Source organism: Chenopodium album, chromosome 26 (genome assembly GCF_948465745.1).
Source record: "Chenopodium album chromosome 26, dcCheAlbu1.1, whole genome shotgun sequence".
NCBI lineage: Eukaryota > Viridiplantae > Streptophyta > Magnoliopsida > Caryophyllales > Amaranthaceae > Chenopodium > Chenopodium album.
Window position 1 is genome coordinate 28722025 of NC_137859.1, and position 19832 is coordinate 28741856.

Genomic DNA, 19832 nt, shown 5'->3' on the forward strand with positions numbered 1-19832 from the left:
TGGAATTGACACATACTGATTACTGACACGCATTGATTGACGATAACTGATTAAAAATCAGTTCACACACATGGAACCTTCGTCCAAAATACAGCCCACCCCAAATGATATCAAAAAAACTGCCTCCTTTTACATTATTGTAAGCAACCACCATATTCATTGTTTCTCACTCTCTCACTTCACATTCACTCTTCTTCCCAAAAACCCACACTTACCCTGCAACTCCCACTTTTTTCAGATCTAATTGCCAAAAAAAAAACTCACAAATTATGTAGTTTTTGTTGCAAAAAATAATGGGTTAATTTAGTTTTGAGTAATAATGATGGATTTTGCTTGGTTTGAACCAATGTCTAGAAGAATTCCAAGGAGGGTTTGGTTAGGGTACCAAAAATCAATGGGTCTCCTCGTGGGTGGAAATCACACCTCCTCCAGGTTTTGTACTCGCTAAATTTCATCAATTTTACCATCTTTTTGGCATTTCTATTGATTATTTTCACTGAATTTGCGAAGAATTAGAGTTTGATTCTGATCTTGTTTAGTACTTAGATCCCATTAAATTGTGGGTCAGGCTTAATTGCTGAAAAAACTGCTGTAATTTTCCCCAATTTTGTGCTTCGAATTGTTGAAAATCGATGATAATTATGGGTGGGGTGCATAATTTCGGGGGTTTGAAGGCTGTGAAATGGCAAGCACTTCATGGGTCATTAGCCAGACGATTGGCAACCCGAACTTTAATGTTTGCTCTTGTCATTTCGATGTTGCCCCTTTTGCAACTTGTGATTGATTTTGATCCTGCAAAACCCATGTATTTGAACACTGATGGATGTAACAATGAAGAGGGTTATTTCGGGTTGAATTCGATTGTCGGTCGGATTCTTAAACCCATTGCTCCGTTCGCATTGCCGCACCTGAGATCTGGAATGTGTCAAAGTAATGTAAATTTGACTGTTGATGTGGTTAGGGAGCTTATGGGTAAGAATTTGCTGAATTATGGATCGAAAGCGCTTTGTATTGGGCAGGGGACAGCATCGGCTGTCTCTGCATTGCGTGAAATCGGGTTTTTGAATGTTGAGGAAATTCGTAGGCACCCTTTTTTCATGCTTAAGCAAAAGCAAGTTGTTTGTGAGCTTGATTTCGATGACAACTCGTTTGATTTTGTCATTGCGAATGACCTTAGTAAGGTCTCGGTTCCTGCTGTCCTTGTGAGCGAAGTTGAGCGCATTCTCAAATCCGGTGGGATTGCTGCTATTACAGTGGATAGTGAAGGTTCCAATCACGATAGTTTGATTAGGTCAGCAACCACGGTGTCTTCGTTTCTGAAAAGATCGAGTGTGATTGATGTTGTGAGCTTGGGGAGCTTCACTTTGGTTGCTTTTAAGAAGAGGGGTAACAAGTTAGGTTCTTTCGAGGAGTATCACCTGCCGACAAACTGTCCTTCTATCAAGCGCAACAAACCTCTCATGAACAAAATAGAACCTATCGTTGACAAGAAGCCTAAGGCAGATAAGAGAATTGAGTATTTACCTAACTTGGTTGGTGTACCCCCGAAGGGTAAAATGGTTTATGTCGATATGGGTGCAAAGGAAGCTGCAAATTTTAGCAATAGCAATTGGTTTTTGCCATCATACCCTATCGATTCAAAAGCTTTTAGTGTTTACATTGTCGATCATGACGCCTTGGTTATGTCTTCCCATGTGAAATGCCCTGGTGTTACCTTCATCTATCACCCAGCGTTGGGTGGAAATGTTGTCAAAGATAAATCGAACTCTTTGAATGATGGTGAGCCACTCGTAGATGATGAAGATTTCGATTTCCTTGTTTGGTTCAAGGAAACTGTAGAACTTGCTGATTTCGTGGTCTTGAAGATGAATATGGGAAAGGCTGAAATGAAATTTCTATCCGAACTGTTTGAAAGTGGCATCATTTGCTATGTTGACGAACTGTTTCTTCAGTTCTCCAATGCAGATTATGACAATAGTGCTGGTATTGGTGAAAGCCATATCAACCTCTTTAAGAGCCTGAGGAGCATTGGTGTGTTTGCCCATCAATGGTGGGGCAACTAAATTATCAAAAGTTTCAGTAAGCTCGCGTATTGCCATCTATGGCGGGGCTGTTAAATTATTAAAAGTTTCAGTAAGCTCGTGTTCTGATTTCAGCATTCAATAAAATGCCTCTGAACTTGTAGTATATTGAGGCGATGTTGTGTGGTAAACCTTGTTGTATGATGTAGTTTAACCATTGTGTTGACCATCATTATGTAATGTGTATCTGTTATCTATGTATTCCGTGTTATGTTATTCAGCAATCTATAAATGATTGAGATGTTGATGTATGAGCCGCATTTGATGTGGTATGGTCGTTTAGCACCACAAGCAGTTTTTGTCCTTTTTTTTTGTAGACAAAAACTGCTTGTGGCTCTAAACGGAGTACTAACTAATTTGCTTAACAAAACTTCAATTTGACCAAATGACGTCAAATTAGAAAAGTTCAAGCCACTGTTTCAAAAAAAAAAAAAAAAAAAAAACACCAGAAAAGTTCAAGCCACATTAGGCTGGCAAAAATAAATTTTAACCAAATCACTAAATATATATAGCGAAAATTTCGTTTTTCTGGACAAGTTTGAACATCGCACCAAAGGAACTAAGTTTAACAAGATAAACATAGTAATCACCAATCTGTTATTCAAACTTTACTATATTAGTTACAATTAACCATCAACTTAAGTGTGAAAATATTTAAGTGTCAATTACTCGTCCATTTCTTTACACAAGGCATTTTTTATATTTCTTTTTTTTTTTTTCTTTTAATTTGTTTCTTTTCAGGAGAAAAGAGCAGCAAAGAGGCAAAGGGCTCTACAATTAAAATACATTGAAATTTTAAAAAAAAGAAACGAAAAAATTGGCAGCAACCAATCTGTAGAAGTCTATAACCATTGAGCTACTCAGTTGCTCACTTCTTCATTCCCATTATTGACTTTGATCTCCAGAAGCCTCTCAACTGGTTGCCGGCATATGGGGCAACGATTAGTCTGAAACCTCAAAACTTTCGCACATTCACTACACATACACTGCAAAAGGAAAACAGCACAAAATTCAGTACCCAAAGGCCGACAAATAAAAGTACTGTAATTTATATGCGATCAATTGTGGTATTTGGAGGCAAGCACACGCATATTGGCATCCCTAGCCCAATCCAGTACCCAAAACAAGAATATCCCACACCAAGTTCATACAAAAAATGATAAGCTTGTGAGGGTATTGTGTGATTGCAACCAGACTGTGCGAGGCAGGCATGCCTTAAGAAGATAGAAATTCATTGCAATGGTCTTGTGTAGCTATAGAAAGAACAGACAATTACCATGTGCCGGCATGGGAGAACTGTTGTATCTCTAGGCTCCGATAAGCAGATCACACATTCTTTTCCAGGGTCATTTCCATCAAAGTCACTTTCAACCGAGTTCCCTATTCCATATATTTCTTGTAGCTCGTACCTCATCCCATTAACCCACAGAATCTGCTTAAGCACCTTCACTTTATATTCCCCTTTGTCTTTATCAAATACTGCTTGAGTTATCTGAGAGTTTGTGCTGCCAGGAACAGGCTCTCCATCAGCATCTGTTAGATTAGCTGGGCATGCATCTGCCTTTATTGCTAAAGGATATACATCTACATCCCCGTCCCGGAGTAATTTAGCCTCCTCAAACATGGAAAAGTCAATACCAGTTCCAGGAGGTTGTATGAACTTTTGGCCTAAGCCTTGCTCAAAGTGTACAATTACGGGAGGGAGAATGCTTTCTTTTGTTGGTGTCAGCTCGCAATCCTTACCTTCCTTTGCAAAGAATATTATAGTTATGCTGTTTCCAGAAACCACAAAAAGGAAACATTGTCAGTTCATAAAAGGGTGATGTTACCATTAGATAAAATTTAAAAGTTTAAAATCCTGGGGGAGCAAATAAAAATAATGATATGCGACAGTCAACTAGGTGCATGCTACATAGAAATCTGTTCCTTCTTAATTATTTGAGTATCCTTAATGACCAAATTCATCAAGTAAAGCAAAGACAGTACATAGAAGAGTAAAATAAGGATGGGTTTAACTAGAAATACTATTTTTAAGTGTAGTACACTACTACTCTTCCTTGAAGCTTTTTAGAGACTGTTAAAAATGTAGTGCCTATTTTAAACGACAGAATACAGGAAGATATAATGTTGCCTAATTCAAGAGGAAAAGATGTGTCGATGGAAGAATCTGTAACAGGTTTTCAGAGCAGGATGTACTTGTCTGGAAACGCCATAATTTCAGGAGAACACTTCAAGCAGAAAAATCAAGACGTATCTAAAAAAGCTTGCAACCTCAAGGGAATTATTAGTAAAAACTAAAAGAGTAAGATTTCATAGTGGTTAGTCAAATTCTCTTCTGAAATGACAAAACTATTCAGCCTTCGTCATTAATTACCCATCATCAATACGGCAATACCATGAAAACTGTCACAAAAGAGGTGATTAAGTGGGCATCTAGATTAAATTTCTGGGACCATTCCATCCAGCCCAAAGCACACAATGCCTTAAAAGTCAGTCAAATCCCTTGCAACTCTCATACATGAAATTTTAAGCCCAACCATACTATACACCTGATGTCACTAATAATAAAATAAACTACTTTCCTCAGGTCATTGCTTGGACCATGTTAGTATGTCTTATTCAAATATCTCCATTTATATCACCAACCATGATATTGCAATACTATGAGTTTACCTCTCAAAATAAAAGTTAATAGATAAAACAAGATACTCACAGCCCCACCTCAGCCGCTTCTCTCCCAGCAGCTTTTAATAGAGATATGTATAACAAGTAGTCAAGTACACACTGTTCCTTAGGTCTTTAAGGGCCTTCCTATCATTTAAAAAGTCTTAATTCTCTGGTCTTTTGCACTCTGTTCAACACTATCTACTGGGCTTTCATGGGGATATTGCAGATGTGAGATGTTTATATTTTAAATCTTAGCGTACAATAGATAAAACTCTTGTCTTGAGCAATCTACAATCCAACAGAGTATTGAAATCTAAAAACCTGACGGTATTTTTTTTATTTATTTATTTTTTATTTTTATTTTATTTTTTTTTGGGGACGTTTTTAAGAATGTTAGAAAACATAGAATAAAGAGAGGACAAGATGTCCTAACAAAGTAGCTGAGAAAAACACTAACACAAATTAGCCCAATTTTTTGGAATCTCCTACACAGGAAATTTTGGGGAAACCCCAACCACCGTAGCCCAAAAATAAGCTAAACAGCTGGCTTTAGCTTAGAGTGAGTACATTAACTTATGAGCTTCAACAACAAAGCTGGCTGAAAAGTTTTTCTAGTTACATTTTTTGAAGGGTAGGATAGAGTGTGCAAATCGTTTAGAAATGCAAATCACTTTGCTGCAAGCAGAACACCAGTTTTTCTTATAATCAAAACAATAGTATGAACGATATACTGAAGAGTCTGCAATACAGCACCAATTGCCCAGTACAAGTCTCCAAAAAACAGGGTCGTGGGAGGTTTTAATGTATACAGCCTTGACCCTACCTTAATACAACAATCCAAAGGCTGTTGAAAAGACAAAATCCAATAGATCCAAGAGTATTATTTCCGCATCTGGGGGTTCCAAAAGGGACTAAAAGTATTAAATGTAAGCAGCCTATATCTTGGAAAAAGGTTTGGAAAAACGTACAAATGAATGTTAAGGACAGCAAATCAGCAATTATACTAATGTGATACAGTAACAAATATAATGACAACTTTATCTCAGGATGCTTTGGAAAAAGTGCAACAAAACAGAAAAATGGATAAATAACTATTTGAAATTAAAGGATAGGCACACAAGATAACAGAAACACGGAAATATCATTCCACAATAAAATGAAGCATCAATGCAGTGTTATATATTTGTATATTGTTATACTAATCTTTCAGGAAAAAAAATGTTGTGCAATATCATTCATCATCATAACTTCATCTCCAGAGTTATTTACAGATGCAAGCAAGTCTTACAGCCTACTCATATATTTGAGAAATATCACTATAATAAAGACTTTAAATTCCAAACTGCAAATAAACTTCAAAGAAAATCTAATAGCACATTCAGGCTATAGGAGAGAAAGGCTTCAAAGAATTGTAACAACGATAACTGAATGCTTCTATTTGAGGATAATTCCTTGTATAAATAACAAGAACGATTCACATATATAATGACTGTGTGCATGCTGAGAATGCATAAAGCTCAACTGAGCAGCTCTAATCAGGCTGACTTTAAGGTGCAAATTTTCAATCTCGGAATATTGATGAAGGGTAGTACACACTTTTCAAATTACTATAAGTATAAATAAAGTAACTAGAGCTAATGGATAGACCTAGTTGCAATCTCCTCTTAATTTCCTTCAAATAATGGTGATCACGCACCTAAATTTTCACCACAAAATGCTGAATAACAAATCACTATAAGTTGCCGACCAAACTTATCAACTCTCAAAAACATTCAAAGGGTACACCAATTCTTAGCACTCTAAACTTATATATAGTCTTTGTTTACCCAAACTCAAGTTGGACAACCAACTAATAAACACTATACAAGAATGCATAATATAAGGTTTTGCATAATCAGATCAATTCATAATTAGAAATATTCAAAGAACATGCAGTATAATTATGATAAAACAGCATACACATCAAAAATGAAACATAATAAGTACATAACTTATGTTATACTCTTCCATTTCGCGTCTCAACACACCGACACGAGCATGGACACAACACACTTCAAATTGCTAAAATGAGCAAAATCATAAAGATATTCACAAAACAACCTAACATCCGAGTTCAAGTAACATAGATTATAGTCACAATCTAACATTCCCAACACAACTTCATAAGTTATGAAGTTGTGACCTTTTGGGAATCTTGGTTCATATAGCCGACCCCACTTATGAAATTAAGGGGGTTCAAGCAGAAGAACACAACTACAACAAAACATCAAACTAAACATACACAATACAATTCATATCAAAATCAAAACTCATATCAACACCAATCAAGAATTACAAAAAAAAAAAATTAAATAAAAACAAAACCCCAGAAAAAATATATACCTTCCAGCAACAGTAGCATCGAAAGTGAAGGCAACAAGAAACTTGCCAGGATTCTTAGAATCAGGCTCAACCCTCAAACTCTCCTTCTTCAAATTCACATCATTCCTAATAGTAACCGCCTTCTGATGCTCAACATACGGCGTAGCCGGAGGCGGGATCATGGGTCCATAATGGTACCTCCCAGCAGTCCAATTAGCATGATGGTGGCCCTGGTGGTGGTGATCATACGGTGCTGGCAACGGCATCGGCATCGTTGATGAAAGCTGTGGTGGCGGCGGTGGGTAATACCCGGGAGCCGGCGGATGATAATGGTAATAGCCCGTTGAAGGAAAGGGGGTTGCCGCCGCGAAAACGTACCGGTTACCGGTGATCTCCGGTTGCGGTGGTTGAGGTGGCGGTGGTGGTGGTGGGGATTGTGGGTGGTTGCGACGGCTGTTTTGACGCCGTCGATTTCCACCGTTTTGGCCGCTGCTTCCGACGTTACCCATGATTAATTTGTTGAATTTTATTTCGTGAAATTGTGGAAATTAAAAGGAAAAAAAAAACCCTAAAAATTGGGGAATAATTAGGGAGAATTATAGGTAGAGGAAAAGAATAAAATTGTGGGGTTTCAAGAAGAGAGTAGTAGCACTCTAACAAGAGTGATCGGACAAGAAGAAAAGAGAGAAGAAGTGGAGGGAATAATCGCCATTTTTATATTTTATTTATAATTTAATATTTATGATAATAATTTTTTTTTTTTTTTTTTTTTTGAATAAATTTATGATAGTTATAATAAGAATAAAAAGAATATAAATGTTGGTTGTAAACTTGGTAATGGAGGTGAAGTGGGGTTGCTTTAAATGGAGTATGATGATATATTATTGGAATTTGGTTTGATGATTTTGGGGAAGAAAACACTTTTATGAAATGGGTATTTGTCTTTTTACCTTTTTGGGTGGAGTGAACAGTTTTATGGTGTTGGGAATTACCTGGAATGATAAGTTGGAAATTGAATTGGCTACTTGCCTATTTCATCCCATCATTGTCAATTTCATTGTGTTTATGATAGATTAGTTTGCTGTTATACGAGGATTGATAAAGAGAGGTGGTGGTAGAGTCGTAGAGGTGATGATGATTTTGATGGACTTCGGTCGATTTATTCTGATGAATTAATTGAATTTGTGTTTATATTTAGTTCAATTATTTGTACTTCATATTAGATATTACACTTGTGGACTCACGAGGTGTTAGAGTTAGCAAGCCTAAAAGTGCAACACAAATGATACGCCGTAAGATATGAGGTGGTTTTGACTTTGGTTTGTGAAGAAACAAGTACACGAGAAAGAAGAGGTTCACGGGGGCGTGACCAACCTTGGTGTGCCATGGTGTCATGGTCTGAGTGTTTTGAGATCGAATTTGTGCGGCGCGCTCTTGTCTAATGGCGATAAGAACACTAGTTGAGTGTGAAAGCGGTTTGTGAGCACGAAGCAACATAAGCGAGAGATGATTGGTGCATGCTCTCAAACAAGTCTGGTGAGTCGAGGCTTGTGTGGGTTGGGCAGGTTGAGACAAGCACAAGTAGGTCCAACAACAAAATTTATTTGGTTTAGGTCTTGTAATTTATTCAAGTATAGTATTGAAGCAAGAGACAATACGGGGTGAATAGAGTGAATTTCATTAACCACTTTTCTCATAAGGGCTTTTTTGTTATTCCATTGTTTCCTAGTGAACTAAAGATTGAAGAAACATAATAATTTCTCCTAAGCCGCTTAAGTTAAAATTGTTGAATGCATGAAATTCACTCTAAGGGATTTGGATTCTAATTAACGGCCGCCGTTGCAAACGACAAATACTAAGTACTAACAGATTCCTCAACTTTTTCCTAGCATATACTTCCTCCGTTTTTATTTAGTTGACACCGTTTGACTATTACACTATTCACACATTACACTATGAATCGCTTTTGTGATTTATGGATACGATAAAATATGGTCATGTGGGATCTTGTTCGAATCGTTTCAATGTATTTTTATTAATATCTACTTTTTATAATTTTACAATGTTGATTAATAGAGATGTTGATCGTTAAAAACATGCATTGGCAAAAGTGATGATAGAAATGTGTCAACTAAAAAAAAAACAGAGGAAGTATTATTTAATTCATCTTTCACATGTGCAAGTGCTTTTTTTACAAATATGTCACTCAATATACTTTCTCCATTTTTAAACACTTGCTCCATTTCTCTATACGCGGAGTTTCAGGAGAAATTAGAGAAACTAAAATATAAAGGTAGTGGGGTAGGTGAAAGAATAAAAAAATTGTAGAAATAAAAGTTGTTGAGAGAACTGGAGGAGAGATAATATGAAATTAATAAAATATGATTTATGTTGAGCCTACTAGTTGAAAGAAATGAATAAAATATTGTAAAAGTTTTTCAAATAAGAAAATGGAGCAAGTATTTAAAAACGACGAAAAATGAAAAGTGGAGCATTTAAAAATGAAGGGATTATAAGTTTTGTTTATCGGTGAGATAAATGGAGCATGATCCATATAAAACATTATTGCTAGGGATTGTCTCAGGTAGCTTTTAAATGATGCACCACTTGATTTGAAATTGCATCGATGTGTCCAATGGGATTCATATATATCTCCTCAACCACTTCAATTTGGTAAATATTCACACTATTGCAAGAACCGTAGGTGTTTTGCTATGCTGCCACAAATTTTTTAAGTCTTAGGTATATATTGATCTGCTACTCATACTACTACAAAAAATGTTATTTCAAATGCATTAATCAAAAGAATTAAGCTAAACAATAAATAAAGGAAATTCCCAATGGTAGCCCTGCATTTGTGCTTAACTACTGAAATAACCTATTGCAAGAACCCTAGGTGTTTTGCTATGCTGCCACAAATTTTTTTAAGTCTCTTAATTATATATTAATCTGCTAATCATACTACTACAAAAAAATGTTATTTCAAATGCATTAATCAAAAGAATTAAGCTAAACAATAAATAAGAGAAATTCCCAATGGTAGCCTTGTATTTGTGCTAAACTACTGAAATAACCTTCCTCTTTTACAATTATACAAAATGACTTTAGTTTAGAATTAATTCTCACAAATAACCTTAATTTCATAAATAGGTAGTTAAAGTTAAATATATATGGTTAAATTTCCCAATAAAATAAAAATAAAAAAAAAAAACCCTTACCCAACCACCATCACTGACCCATAGCCACCACCAAGGCACCAACAACCCCACCCCGAGCTGTAAACCTCCTACCATCCCACCCACCTAAAAAGAAACCCCAACCCCACTATCCCGCCTCTCTCTAAACCCACCACCCCACTCCACCCCACCCCACCCCACCTTACCTTACCTAAAACCCTAACAACCCAAATTAATTTTAACTAACCATTTATGAAATAAGATTATTTGTAGGAAAAATTGTTAGTTAAGGCCATTTTATATAATTGTATAAAGGGAGGCCTATTATTTCTGTACATCATAAATATAGGGCTAGGGCTACAATTGAGAATTTTTCAACTAATACATAGTAATTTGTAATGCAACTTTTTTTTTTGGTGTGAATCACTCTAATTTTCTTCCAGTACTACCCTTTCAATTGAAGATCACTTTTTTTGTTCTTTACAACAGCAAAACCAAGATCACGTACTACTTCAAAGCCACAACAAAATTCACACTTATAAAAATAAATCCCAACACATACAATTTCAAAGTTTAAAACTTATCTACTTTATTTTATCAAATCTCACTTAATTGAATTAAGTCTTTCAAATCTCAATCAAATTAAATATATACGACTAAACCCTAAAAGGATCGAAATTGGCAATAATATCACCACTTGAAAAAAATAAAACTCAAATTGTTGGCAAACATATCTAATCAGAAGACAACACTACATACAAATCTTGCGATGACACTTGTTCTTTGTCAAGCAAAGAAGGAAGAAAAGGAAGGGGATGGAAAGAGGAGGAAGGAGAAGAAGAGAAACACATAAGCTTTGCTTGGATAGCAAAGAAGGAAGAAAAGGAAGGGAAAGGAAATAGGAGGAAAGGGAAATGAGAGCTCCATTCCCCCTCTAGCCTAATCTCTAGTTCAATTTTAAGGGTATAGTTATTAAAGAAAGAGAAAAAATGGATCCCTCCCTCTACTTGAAGTTAGTTCTCAATAAAAAGAAAATCCCACTTACACTCTCCTATTCCTGGTAAATCCGAAAGGGCTTACTAACTTTCTCTCCCATAGTTTTAGTTTCCCTCTTTTGCTTAGTGGGATACGCTGGGCAATATTCCATTGGTGCCTTGGTGGTATACGAATTATTTATGTACACCAAGTGTACCCCTAACTTTTCCCAAGTAGCTATACATAACAAAATATGTATATTTTTAGACTATGCATGTATAATTCATACAAATTTTATCTACTTATCTTCCACATTTCCACTTGCTTTCCTACATGTGCTTTTTTCAAATCAACAACACTCTTATTAATACACTATGTAGCTGATCGCTTTATATAATATCTTATTTATTATTCACAACAAAAGGCATAGCAAATCAATTACATGTCATTAGTTAAAAAAAAACACGAGCATTTGAATAATGTCGATGTCAAATTAGATATGGTTAGATACTACGCATGCATTACACATTTACACGTACCCCACCCACAAGAGACTTTAAATTAGCACTACTAATTTGGGTTGCCAATTTGACAACAACTCAGGGCTTGTTTGGTTAAATGTAGGAATTACAAATTCATTGGAAATTTAATTTCCCATGAAATTGAACTTCCTAGGAAATTCTAAAAAGTGTTTGTTTAGCTAAGGAAAGTGGAAATTTCCATGGTAATTTACTTTCTCCATTTTTTTGGGACGTGGGAATTCATGGGAATTTCTACTTCCCAAGAATTTGTCAACCAAACAATTTCAATTCCTAGGAATTTCTAATTCCCATATTTTTATTTGTCAACCAAACAACACCTCAATGTGAAACAGTTTAAGTTGAAACAAGCTTATTTATTTAGCACATGGTGGATTGGTTTCTGCCAGTTACGAAAATTAGTGAGACAATTAGATTTAGATACTTTTTGTATAGTTTCAGTTTGGACCGAATCATTATTAGATTGGGTTGTAAAAGGGCCGGATTTTAATTAGATTGGGTTGTAAAAGGGTCAAATCTTGATGGGGTTGGGTAAGAAGTGGACATATCCTTACATGCATCCTCATGCAGTCATGCATGTAAAATAATTGCAACAGGTTAAAACACAACACTTTCTACATCAAATGCAGCCAACTCTAACGTTCTATCCTTGATTTTTTTGGTTTCCTTCTTCCCAATTCTCTCTTTTTTCTTTTATTTCTTAATTCTTATCAAATTCTTTGCTTGATTTTCATCAAGATTTCGATCAAAAATTTTCATTATCACTTTCTTCTCCTCTGTTTTTCTCCTTCGTTTTTTTTTTTATTTTCTCTTAGTTTTTTTTTATTTTTATTTTTAATTTCACCCCCTTTTTTACACTTTTCTGATTGAATTTGTTTCTTACAACATGAAAGTAGTTATTAAGTATGAATTTTGGTGTGAATTTCGATTTTGTGCTTAATTTTGATTAATAAGGTTTATATGAATCTTTGAATTCACAAATTTTGTTTGCTTCGATCAATTGCATCTAGCTGTGTATGAATTTTGATTCAATATAATTCTTATGAATTTTGTTTAATGTATATGAATTGAATTTCATTTCATTTTTGGTTATGTTCGGTGAATTTGATCTATGTGTGATTTTTTTTATTTCTTATGTGGTGACTTTGTGATTAATTTCGATTGATTAGGTTATACATGATTTTCTTAATTCTAATGAATTGAATTTTATCTAATTTTCTGCAATTTTTTTATATCAATGAACATAATCATGCAAAATATGAACATATGCATAGGTTTCCTTAAATGTGAACATTAGCTTTTCAGAAAGTGAACATAAGAATAAAAAAAAATATGAACTTATGCATCAGAAAGTGAACATAACAATTCAAAATATGAACGTAAGCATTGGTTTCCTTAAAGTGAATATAAGCATTTAAAAGGTGAACATATGCGTAAAAAAATATGAACATAAACATTTAAGAAAGACCAAAAACATATGCATAAACTGATTTTATTAATATTTCGTGCACAACACAAATTTACAATATGAATATTTGAAAGGGGGGTGTTAAATACCGCCATCCATAATGATCAAAACCGCCCTCATTTCAAGTTAAAGGACTTTCTTGCCCTTAATAATTATTTACCCAATTGCTTTTCTTAATATTTCTAACTTTAATTAATCCACTGCAATCACCGCGTCAACCACCTAGATTGGACCACCACCACGAATAGATTGGACCACCACCACGAATGGAAAAGACATCGGAAATGGATGATAATAACGGTAGTTCGTCGGAAAACCAACCGCAATCTCAACCGTCAATTTTTGAACAAGTACGATTTCGCAATTTAAACTTTAATTTGACTCAAAAATCAATGTGTGACGAAGGTCAACCGGTGCCCGAAACCGGTCATCCTTTCCGGTAACCGGTTTTGAGCGCCGGTTGACCATAATGGTTGACCGGATTTGGCCACCGGTTGGCGTTGATGGTGACCGTTTTTCGGTGACGGTTACCGTGGTCAACCGGTGCTGAAAACCGGTTGTCCGTTACGGTCAACCGGTGGTCAAATCCGGTCAACCTTGACGGTCAACCGGTTTCCAGCTCCGGTTGACTGCTCCGGTTAGCCATCGTTTTTTTTTTTTTAAAATTAATATTATTATATCAATAATAAATATTATTCTATTTACGATTATTATTATAATTATAATTGATAATGTTATATTGTTCGTTATTATTAATATAAAGAATATTTTATGTGTATCAGGCGTCATTATCAGATTACGGCGGTGATGGTGTTGATTATAGCCTGCATTTTCAGACTAGAGAAGTATTCCTGACCTATGAAGTAGCTGTTAATTGGGCTAGAGAGATTGCCACTCCATTAGGGTTCTTTTTAACAAATTCATCGTACAAGAAACAGAGAAACGGGCTTCCAATTAATTATATGAAATGTGATCGGGGGGAGAGAAACAGAGGGGAAAATCGGGACCGTGAGAATGCCATACGCAAGAACACGAAGAGCAAGGGTTGTAAATGTACGTTTCAGATCTCAGCTCGATGCTTGCGGGACATGGAAGGATGGAAAATTATATCTAAAAAGGGTTTGAAAGGCATGCATAACCATCCGCTCATGGTATATCGAGAAGGTCACCGACAGGTTAGTGGTCTTAGTCCAGCTGCTAAGGCGCTTGTTATTGACATGACTTCTGCTGCAGCCAAGCCACGCCACATTATGGCAGCTGTGAAAGAGAAGTTTCCGAATGAGAACCCTAACAAGAGACATATCTACAATGTGAGAAGTCGTGCTCGGCTAGATGCTTGTGAAGGTCGAGATGTTGCGCACCAGTTTGTTCACTTGGAAAATGATCGAGTACAAGTATGTCACTTGGATAAATGTTGATCCAGATACCCGTGCCATCACCCATGCTTTTTTGGCCCACCCAGAGATGGCTAATATGTTACGTACGTATCCACATGTCATTGGGATGGATTCTACGTACAAGACCAACAGATATAACATGCCATTCTTCGAGCTCGTTGGTGTCACGCCTACAAATCAAAACTTTTTGATTGGATACGATATATTGAAGAGCGAAACTTATGAAAGCTACAAGTGGGTTTTGGAGAAATTGCAGTTGTACATTGGATTTGAGGTGGCTCCGAATGTTTTTGTTACTGATCGTGAGTTGGGATTGATGAAGGCTTTGAAAGAGGTCTTTCCAAATTGTGCGCATTTATTATGCGGGTGGCACATTAACAAGGATGTGTTGGCAAGGGCGTACTATTTGTGTGGGAAGGATATGTTGATGGCCCAGAGATTTCGAAATGGTAGATGGAGAAGAGTAATGTGTTCGACCACTGTTGCTGAGTATGAGTTAGAGTTGCAAACTATGAGAGCGACATGGGGAGCATCGAACCCACCACTGGTGAAGTACGTCGAGGAGCAATGGTTGGTCCACAAGGAGAAATTTGTACGAGTTTGGACGAATTTGGTGATGCACTTCGGCAATGTCAACACATGTAGAGTAGAGAGCGAACATTCCGTACTTAGACAATGGTTCGACAGTTCTACAGGAGCATTGGACACTATCTTCCGTCGTGTGCACAGCAACATTGAGGGTATGCTAATTGAGATTCGTCACCATTTAGAGGACTCGAGACGGCGTATGGGGTCGCAGCACAACATCATGCCTTTGCTTCATCTTAACGGCTTTATGTCATTTCGAGGTCTTGATATTTTACAGGAGGAGTTAAAGAGGATGAGAGAGTTATCTGATGATGTGTTAGATAAGTGTGGGTGTGCGTTGCTGACGACGCACGGTCTCCCATGTGCATGCACCATGTGGACAGCGATTCTTGCAGGGACAGGGTTGTATTTGGATCAGGTCCATCCATTTTGGAAGACATTAGTGATCGGTGACGGCGTTGACATTCCCGTTTTTGCTGAGGAGTCAGAGCAGGATGCAGCCTTATTTAGGTCTTTGGTGGATGAGGTCTTGGATCGTGATCCAAGCTTTGTGCGTGGTATCAACCGGGTCCTATTTGAGGAGCTACACCGAGATCAGACTGATTTTACTGATCCAGAGGTCAACGAGACAACAAGGGGTCGATCACCGACAGGTCAATGGTTTGCGTCTACTAGGCGTAATCGTAGCAGATTTGAGCATATTTTGGGTTCTCGTGGCCGTCGAGGTGGTCGTAGGGGTGGTCGTCATGGTGGTCGTACGACACCGACTTATATAGCTTCAGGTTCTTAATTATTATTTTTTTATTTTAAACAAATTATTATTATTATTATTATTATTATTATTAGTATTATTATTATTATTATTATTATTATTATTATTATTATTATTATTATTATTATTATTATTATTATTATTATTATTTATGGTTAATTTGTGCACAGGGAATGATTTGAACTTGGAGGAATTTGCATATTTGGATAAAGTTCCAGCCTTCGTGCTTCCATTTTTACGAGGGTGGAGTGATCCGCTTGGTGATGGTAACTGTGGATTTCGATGTGTTGCAGATTTCTTCATAGGCGACCAGTATGAATGGATATTAGCTCGACGATCGATTGCAAATGAGGTTGGTGCTCATCGAGACATTTATTCTCGAGTATACAGAGTTGAACAGTTAGATGTTGCAATCAACCGTATCACATGGACAGGAGGGAGATGTGGCACAGATCATTGGATGGTTGCTTGGGATGACTTGTTTCCGATTGCTAACTTTTATAATGCCGTTGTTATGTGTTTTGGTGTTGGTATAGATGGTCGTGGCGTATTCCCATGCATCACCGTGCTACCTTGGACTGCTCCGTCAACAGCAACTGGTCCGTATAGGGAGTTTTGCATATTGTCTTTAGGGTGGCATTTTGTGCGATTGGAGTTTGAAGATAATTTCCCAGTTCCTCCTATTGCTACTGCTTGGTTCGATATACGTGACGATACCGTTACAGGTTGGGAGGATCGATATCAACATAGACGGGCTACGTGGAACACTCTAGCTAGCAGTCAATGATGTTGATAGGAGATTTAATTGCATTGTTACTACTGAACTCTGTATTTAATAATTTTAAAGACACTATCTAATTATTTTTTCATTTATCAACTAAGTCTAATAATTTACAAATCAAATGATGTCTCAATTATTATTAACTCCAAAATCTAATAATTAAAAAAAAGCCAAATCAAATTATATCCCAATAATTATTAACTCCAAATCTAATAATTAAAAAAAAGCCAAATCAAATGATATCCAATAATTATTAACTCCAAATCTTATGATAATAAAAAAAAAAACCCTCCCAAATCAACCAAATCTAATAATTAAAAAAAAAAAAAAAAACATGTCAATCTTCTAACATGTCATTCCACAACTTGATTGCTTCCTGCGCCTCAATCACTGTGGGGGTGATGTTGCCTCCTTGCTCAGCTATGAACTTGCGTAACGGAGACATAAATAATTGCACCCACTGCACAAATTAAATAACATTATTAAATGACTAAAGGTAATGAAATTAAATATGAAAATAATTATTTAAATCAAATTAAATAAATGAAATTAAATACTGTAATAAACTTACAAAATCTACGTTCGTCCTATCGGGTCGAGGTGGTGGGCCAAGCACTGCATCAGGACTCATAAGAAGTGGATGTGAGTGCGTATAGAACCAGTCCTCATAATCATCAGAACAAGTAGGCTCCTCGTCCAACAACGGCAAATAGTCTGAGAAGGGTATACAGTAACTACCGACATTAAATCTGTCCCAGAACTGTGGTGCACTGGCGGAACTAACCGCGTAACTCCGCGTCTCATATGCCGGCCGGCTCGCATAATCGGGTGTAAAACAGGGAGGAGGAATCCCCTGAATGAACCCAAGCTGTCGTACAACTCGGTCAGGGTGGTATGGCTCAACAATATCTCGATACTGTATCCAACCAAGATAAGTAGTTCTCGGGACCGAATGAGCTGGACTTAAAGTATAGGGCCTCCAAATAACCTACAAGCAATTAAAACAAAAATTTAAAAATATAATTATTAACTAGTAAGTCTAACAATTAAAAAATAAATATGTAGCAAAAAAATATACCTCACGATCTGTCATCTGGTCAAGGCGTCTACGAAAAGAAACTACACGATGATAGTCCCTTTCCTGAATCTGTGTGTCCCACCTGGCGGCTCGAGCATCAGTCGATGTTATGGCTAAACAACCCTGAACAGGTCGAAATGCAGGAAAATACTCATAAATCCAAGACTGTAACAACGTTAAACACCCAGCAATCTGTCTGCAACCTATCCGTGAGGCAACTCCTAACTGCCGATACAAATAAGCAAGGGTAGCTGAACCCCATGAATAATGAGAAAGCTGAACATCCTTCTTCTTCAACTCTAAGATGCAAGAAGGAGGAATACGACTACCACTCTTATCGACAAAAATAGTGCTGCCTAGAACTAACAACAAGAACCCCTGCACCTGGATATCAACGTCTCCTCTCTCTGCCAGGCATCTCTCATATATGGCCTGACTTGACACCCCCCCATTATCCCAAATTGGTGCTGGCTTGGCAACAAGTTTATCTGCTCCTATCCCTAAAAACTTCTGAAAGTCAACCTTCAAAGACGCAACATCACTTTGCTCTACAACAGCATTACCCTCCACAGGTAACCCAAGTATGTACTGGACATCATGGAGCATAATAGTCATCTCGCCGAACGGGAAGTGAAAAGTGTTTGTGTCAGGCTGCCAGCGCTCTACAAACGCCGAAATCAGGGCCCAGTCAATGTGATGATGCATGATGTTAACTAGCCCACTCAAACCAGTACTATCAACTCGTCTACGCACATCATTGGCCATATTACTGTGCATCTCATGTAAATTTAGGCACCATTGCGTCCTAGATTGACACTTCAACACGTCACGATCTTTTGTCGGCCCCATCCAAATTTGTGTGGCGATGTGACCTGCGTAACTGGGAATGACACTTCCATCCTTGGGACCACCTGGCATTTCAGCTTGAACAAGCCATGTAGTATCATTTGACGCTCGAACAACACAAATTTTACGAGTTCGAGAAGTACCAGCTCCAGTACTTTGAAATCTACCATCAGCACCTCTCCTCAAAGTGGCTCCAGACGACGCCTGGCCTTGCTCTCCCCTGCCTCCCCGACGTCGAACAGATCTCAAACTCCCGTCATCATCCACCAAATTGTTAATTTGATCCTCATCCCACTCTTCCTCCTCCTCCTCCTTGTCCTCCCCCTCACGTCCCTGAACCTCATTATCAACACATGCTCCATCGGATATAGGAACTGATGTCCTTAGTCTCCTAGTCGAAGTAGTCACTGCACGAGTCCGAGTATGTCTCTCACCCGAGCCATCAATACGATCAAACGTCATTTTGAGCCTACCCAACTGTCGTCATATTAACAAAATATTTACAATCAATAATAATAATAATAATAATAATAATAATATGTTTCAAAAAAAAAAACAGTATCAATAACAATCATGATATTAATAATAATTATCAATACAAATTTAAATAATTATAATATTAAAATTAAAAACATAATAGTAATTTTTACAAAAAAATTAAAAAAAAAAATTAAAACTAAGGGTGGCCGGCAATTAACGGCGTACAAAACCGGGTGGCCGCCACCGCTGACCGGTTTTGGTCGCCGGTTACCGGTATCGGTCAACCGGTAATCCACTCCGGTTAACGACGACGGCCACTCGGTTTTCCACGCCGGTTACAATAAATCGAATTTAAAAAAAAAACAAAAAAAAAGAAAAAAATCGACTTACACGGTGGCTGGTACATAACTGGCGTGGTTGGCCGCCACCGGTAATCAATTTCGTTCGCCGGTTACCGGTGCTGGAGAACCGGATTTCCACGCCGGTAACCAGCAATCGAAATTCTAAAAAAAAAAACGCAAAACAGAGCATTAAACACCGGTAACCACCAACCTCTTTTGTCGATTTCCCGGCCATGATACCTTCAGACCAAGGTCGCCTCTGAAAAACGCCGCCGCAAGCTT

The 19832-nt window shown here is 37.1% G+C and overlaps 3 protein-coding genes across 3 annotated transcripts; 2 read left to right on the top strand and 1 right to left on the bottom strand.

The window, feature by feature from the left end:
- The first annotated feature begins 641 nt into the window (after positions 1–641).
- Positions 642–2063, top strand: LOC145616984 (uncharacterized). The gene has a single exon (XM_081671692.1). It carries the CDS (start codon positions 642–644, stop codon positions 2061–2063), a length of 1422 nt encoding a protein of 473 aa, XP_081527818.1.
- Positions 2064–2672: 609 nt separating this feature from the next.
- Positions 2673–8105, bottom strand: LOC145618651 (putative E3 ubiquitin-protein ligase LUL2). Its single transcript, XM_081673422.1, has 3 exons — positions 7131–8105; positions 3358–3853; positions 2673–3067 (listed from the first exon to the last, which is right to left on the bottom strand). Exons 1-3 carry the CDS (start codon positions 7616–7618, stop codon positions 2942–2944), a joined length of 1110 nt encoding a protein of 369 aa, XP_081529548.1. The 5' UTR covers positions 7619–8105; the 3' UTR covers positions 2673–2941.
- A 6626-nt stretch (positions 8106–14731) lies between these two features.
- On the top strand, positions 14732–16811 carry LOC145616985 (uncharacterized). The gene is made up of 2 exons (XM_081671694.1): positions 14732–16034; positions 16195–16811. The coding sequence occupies exons 1-2, from the start codon at positions 14732–14734 to the stop codon at positions 16809–16811; spliced, it is 1920 nt and encodes a 639-aa protein (XP_081527820.1).
- Positions 16812–19832: the final 3021 nt, after the last annotated feature.

Bases quoted from the DNA above. Each gene is read 5' to 3' on its own strand.
- LOC145616984 (XM_081671692.1), top strand. From the start codon at position 642: ATGGGTGGGGTGCATAATTTCGGGGGTTTGAAGGCTGTGAAATGGCAA.
- LOC145618651 (XM_081673422.1), bottom strand. From the start codon at position 7,618: ATGGGTAACGTCGGAAGCAGCGGCCAAAACGGTGGAAATCGACGGCGT. The intron at 3,854-7,130 runs GTATATATTTTT...TTCTGGAAACAG, and splicing joins GATGCTACTGTTGCTGGAAG to CATAACTATAATATTCTTTG. The intron at 3,068-3,357 runs GTAATTGTCTGT...TTCCTTTTGCAG, and splicing joins TTCTCCCATGCCGGCACATG to TGTATGTGTAGTGAATGTGC.
- LOC145616985 (XM_081671694.1), top strand. From the start codon at position 14,732: ATGGCTAATATGTTACGTACGTATCCACATGTCATTGGGATGGATTCT. The intron at 16,035-16,194 runs GTTCTTAATTAT...ATTTGTGCACAG, and splicing joins ACCGACTTATATAGCTTCAG to GGAATGATTTGAACTTGGAG.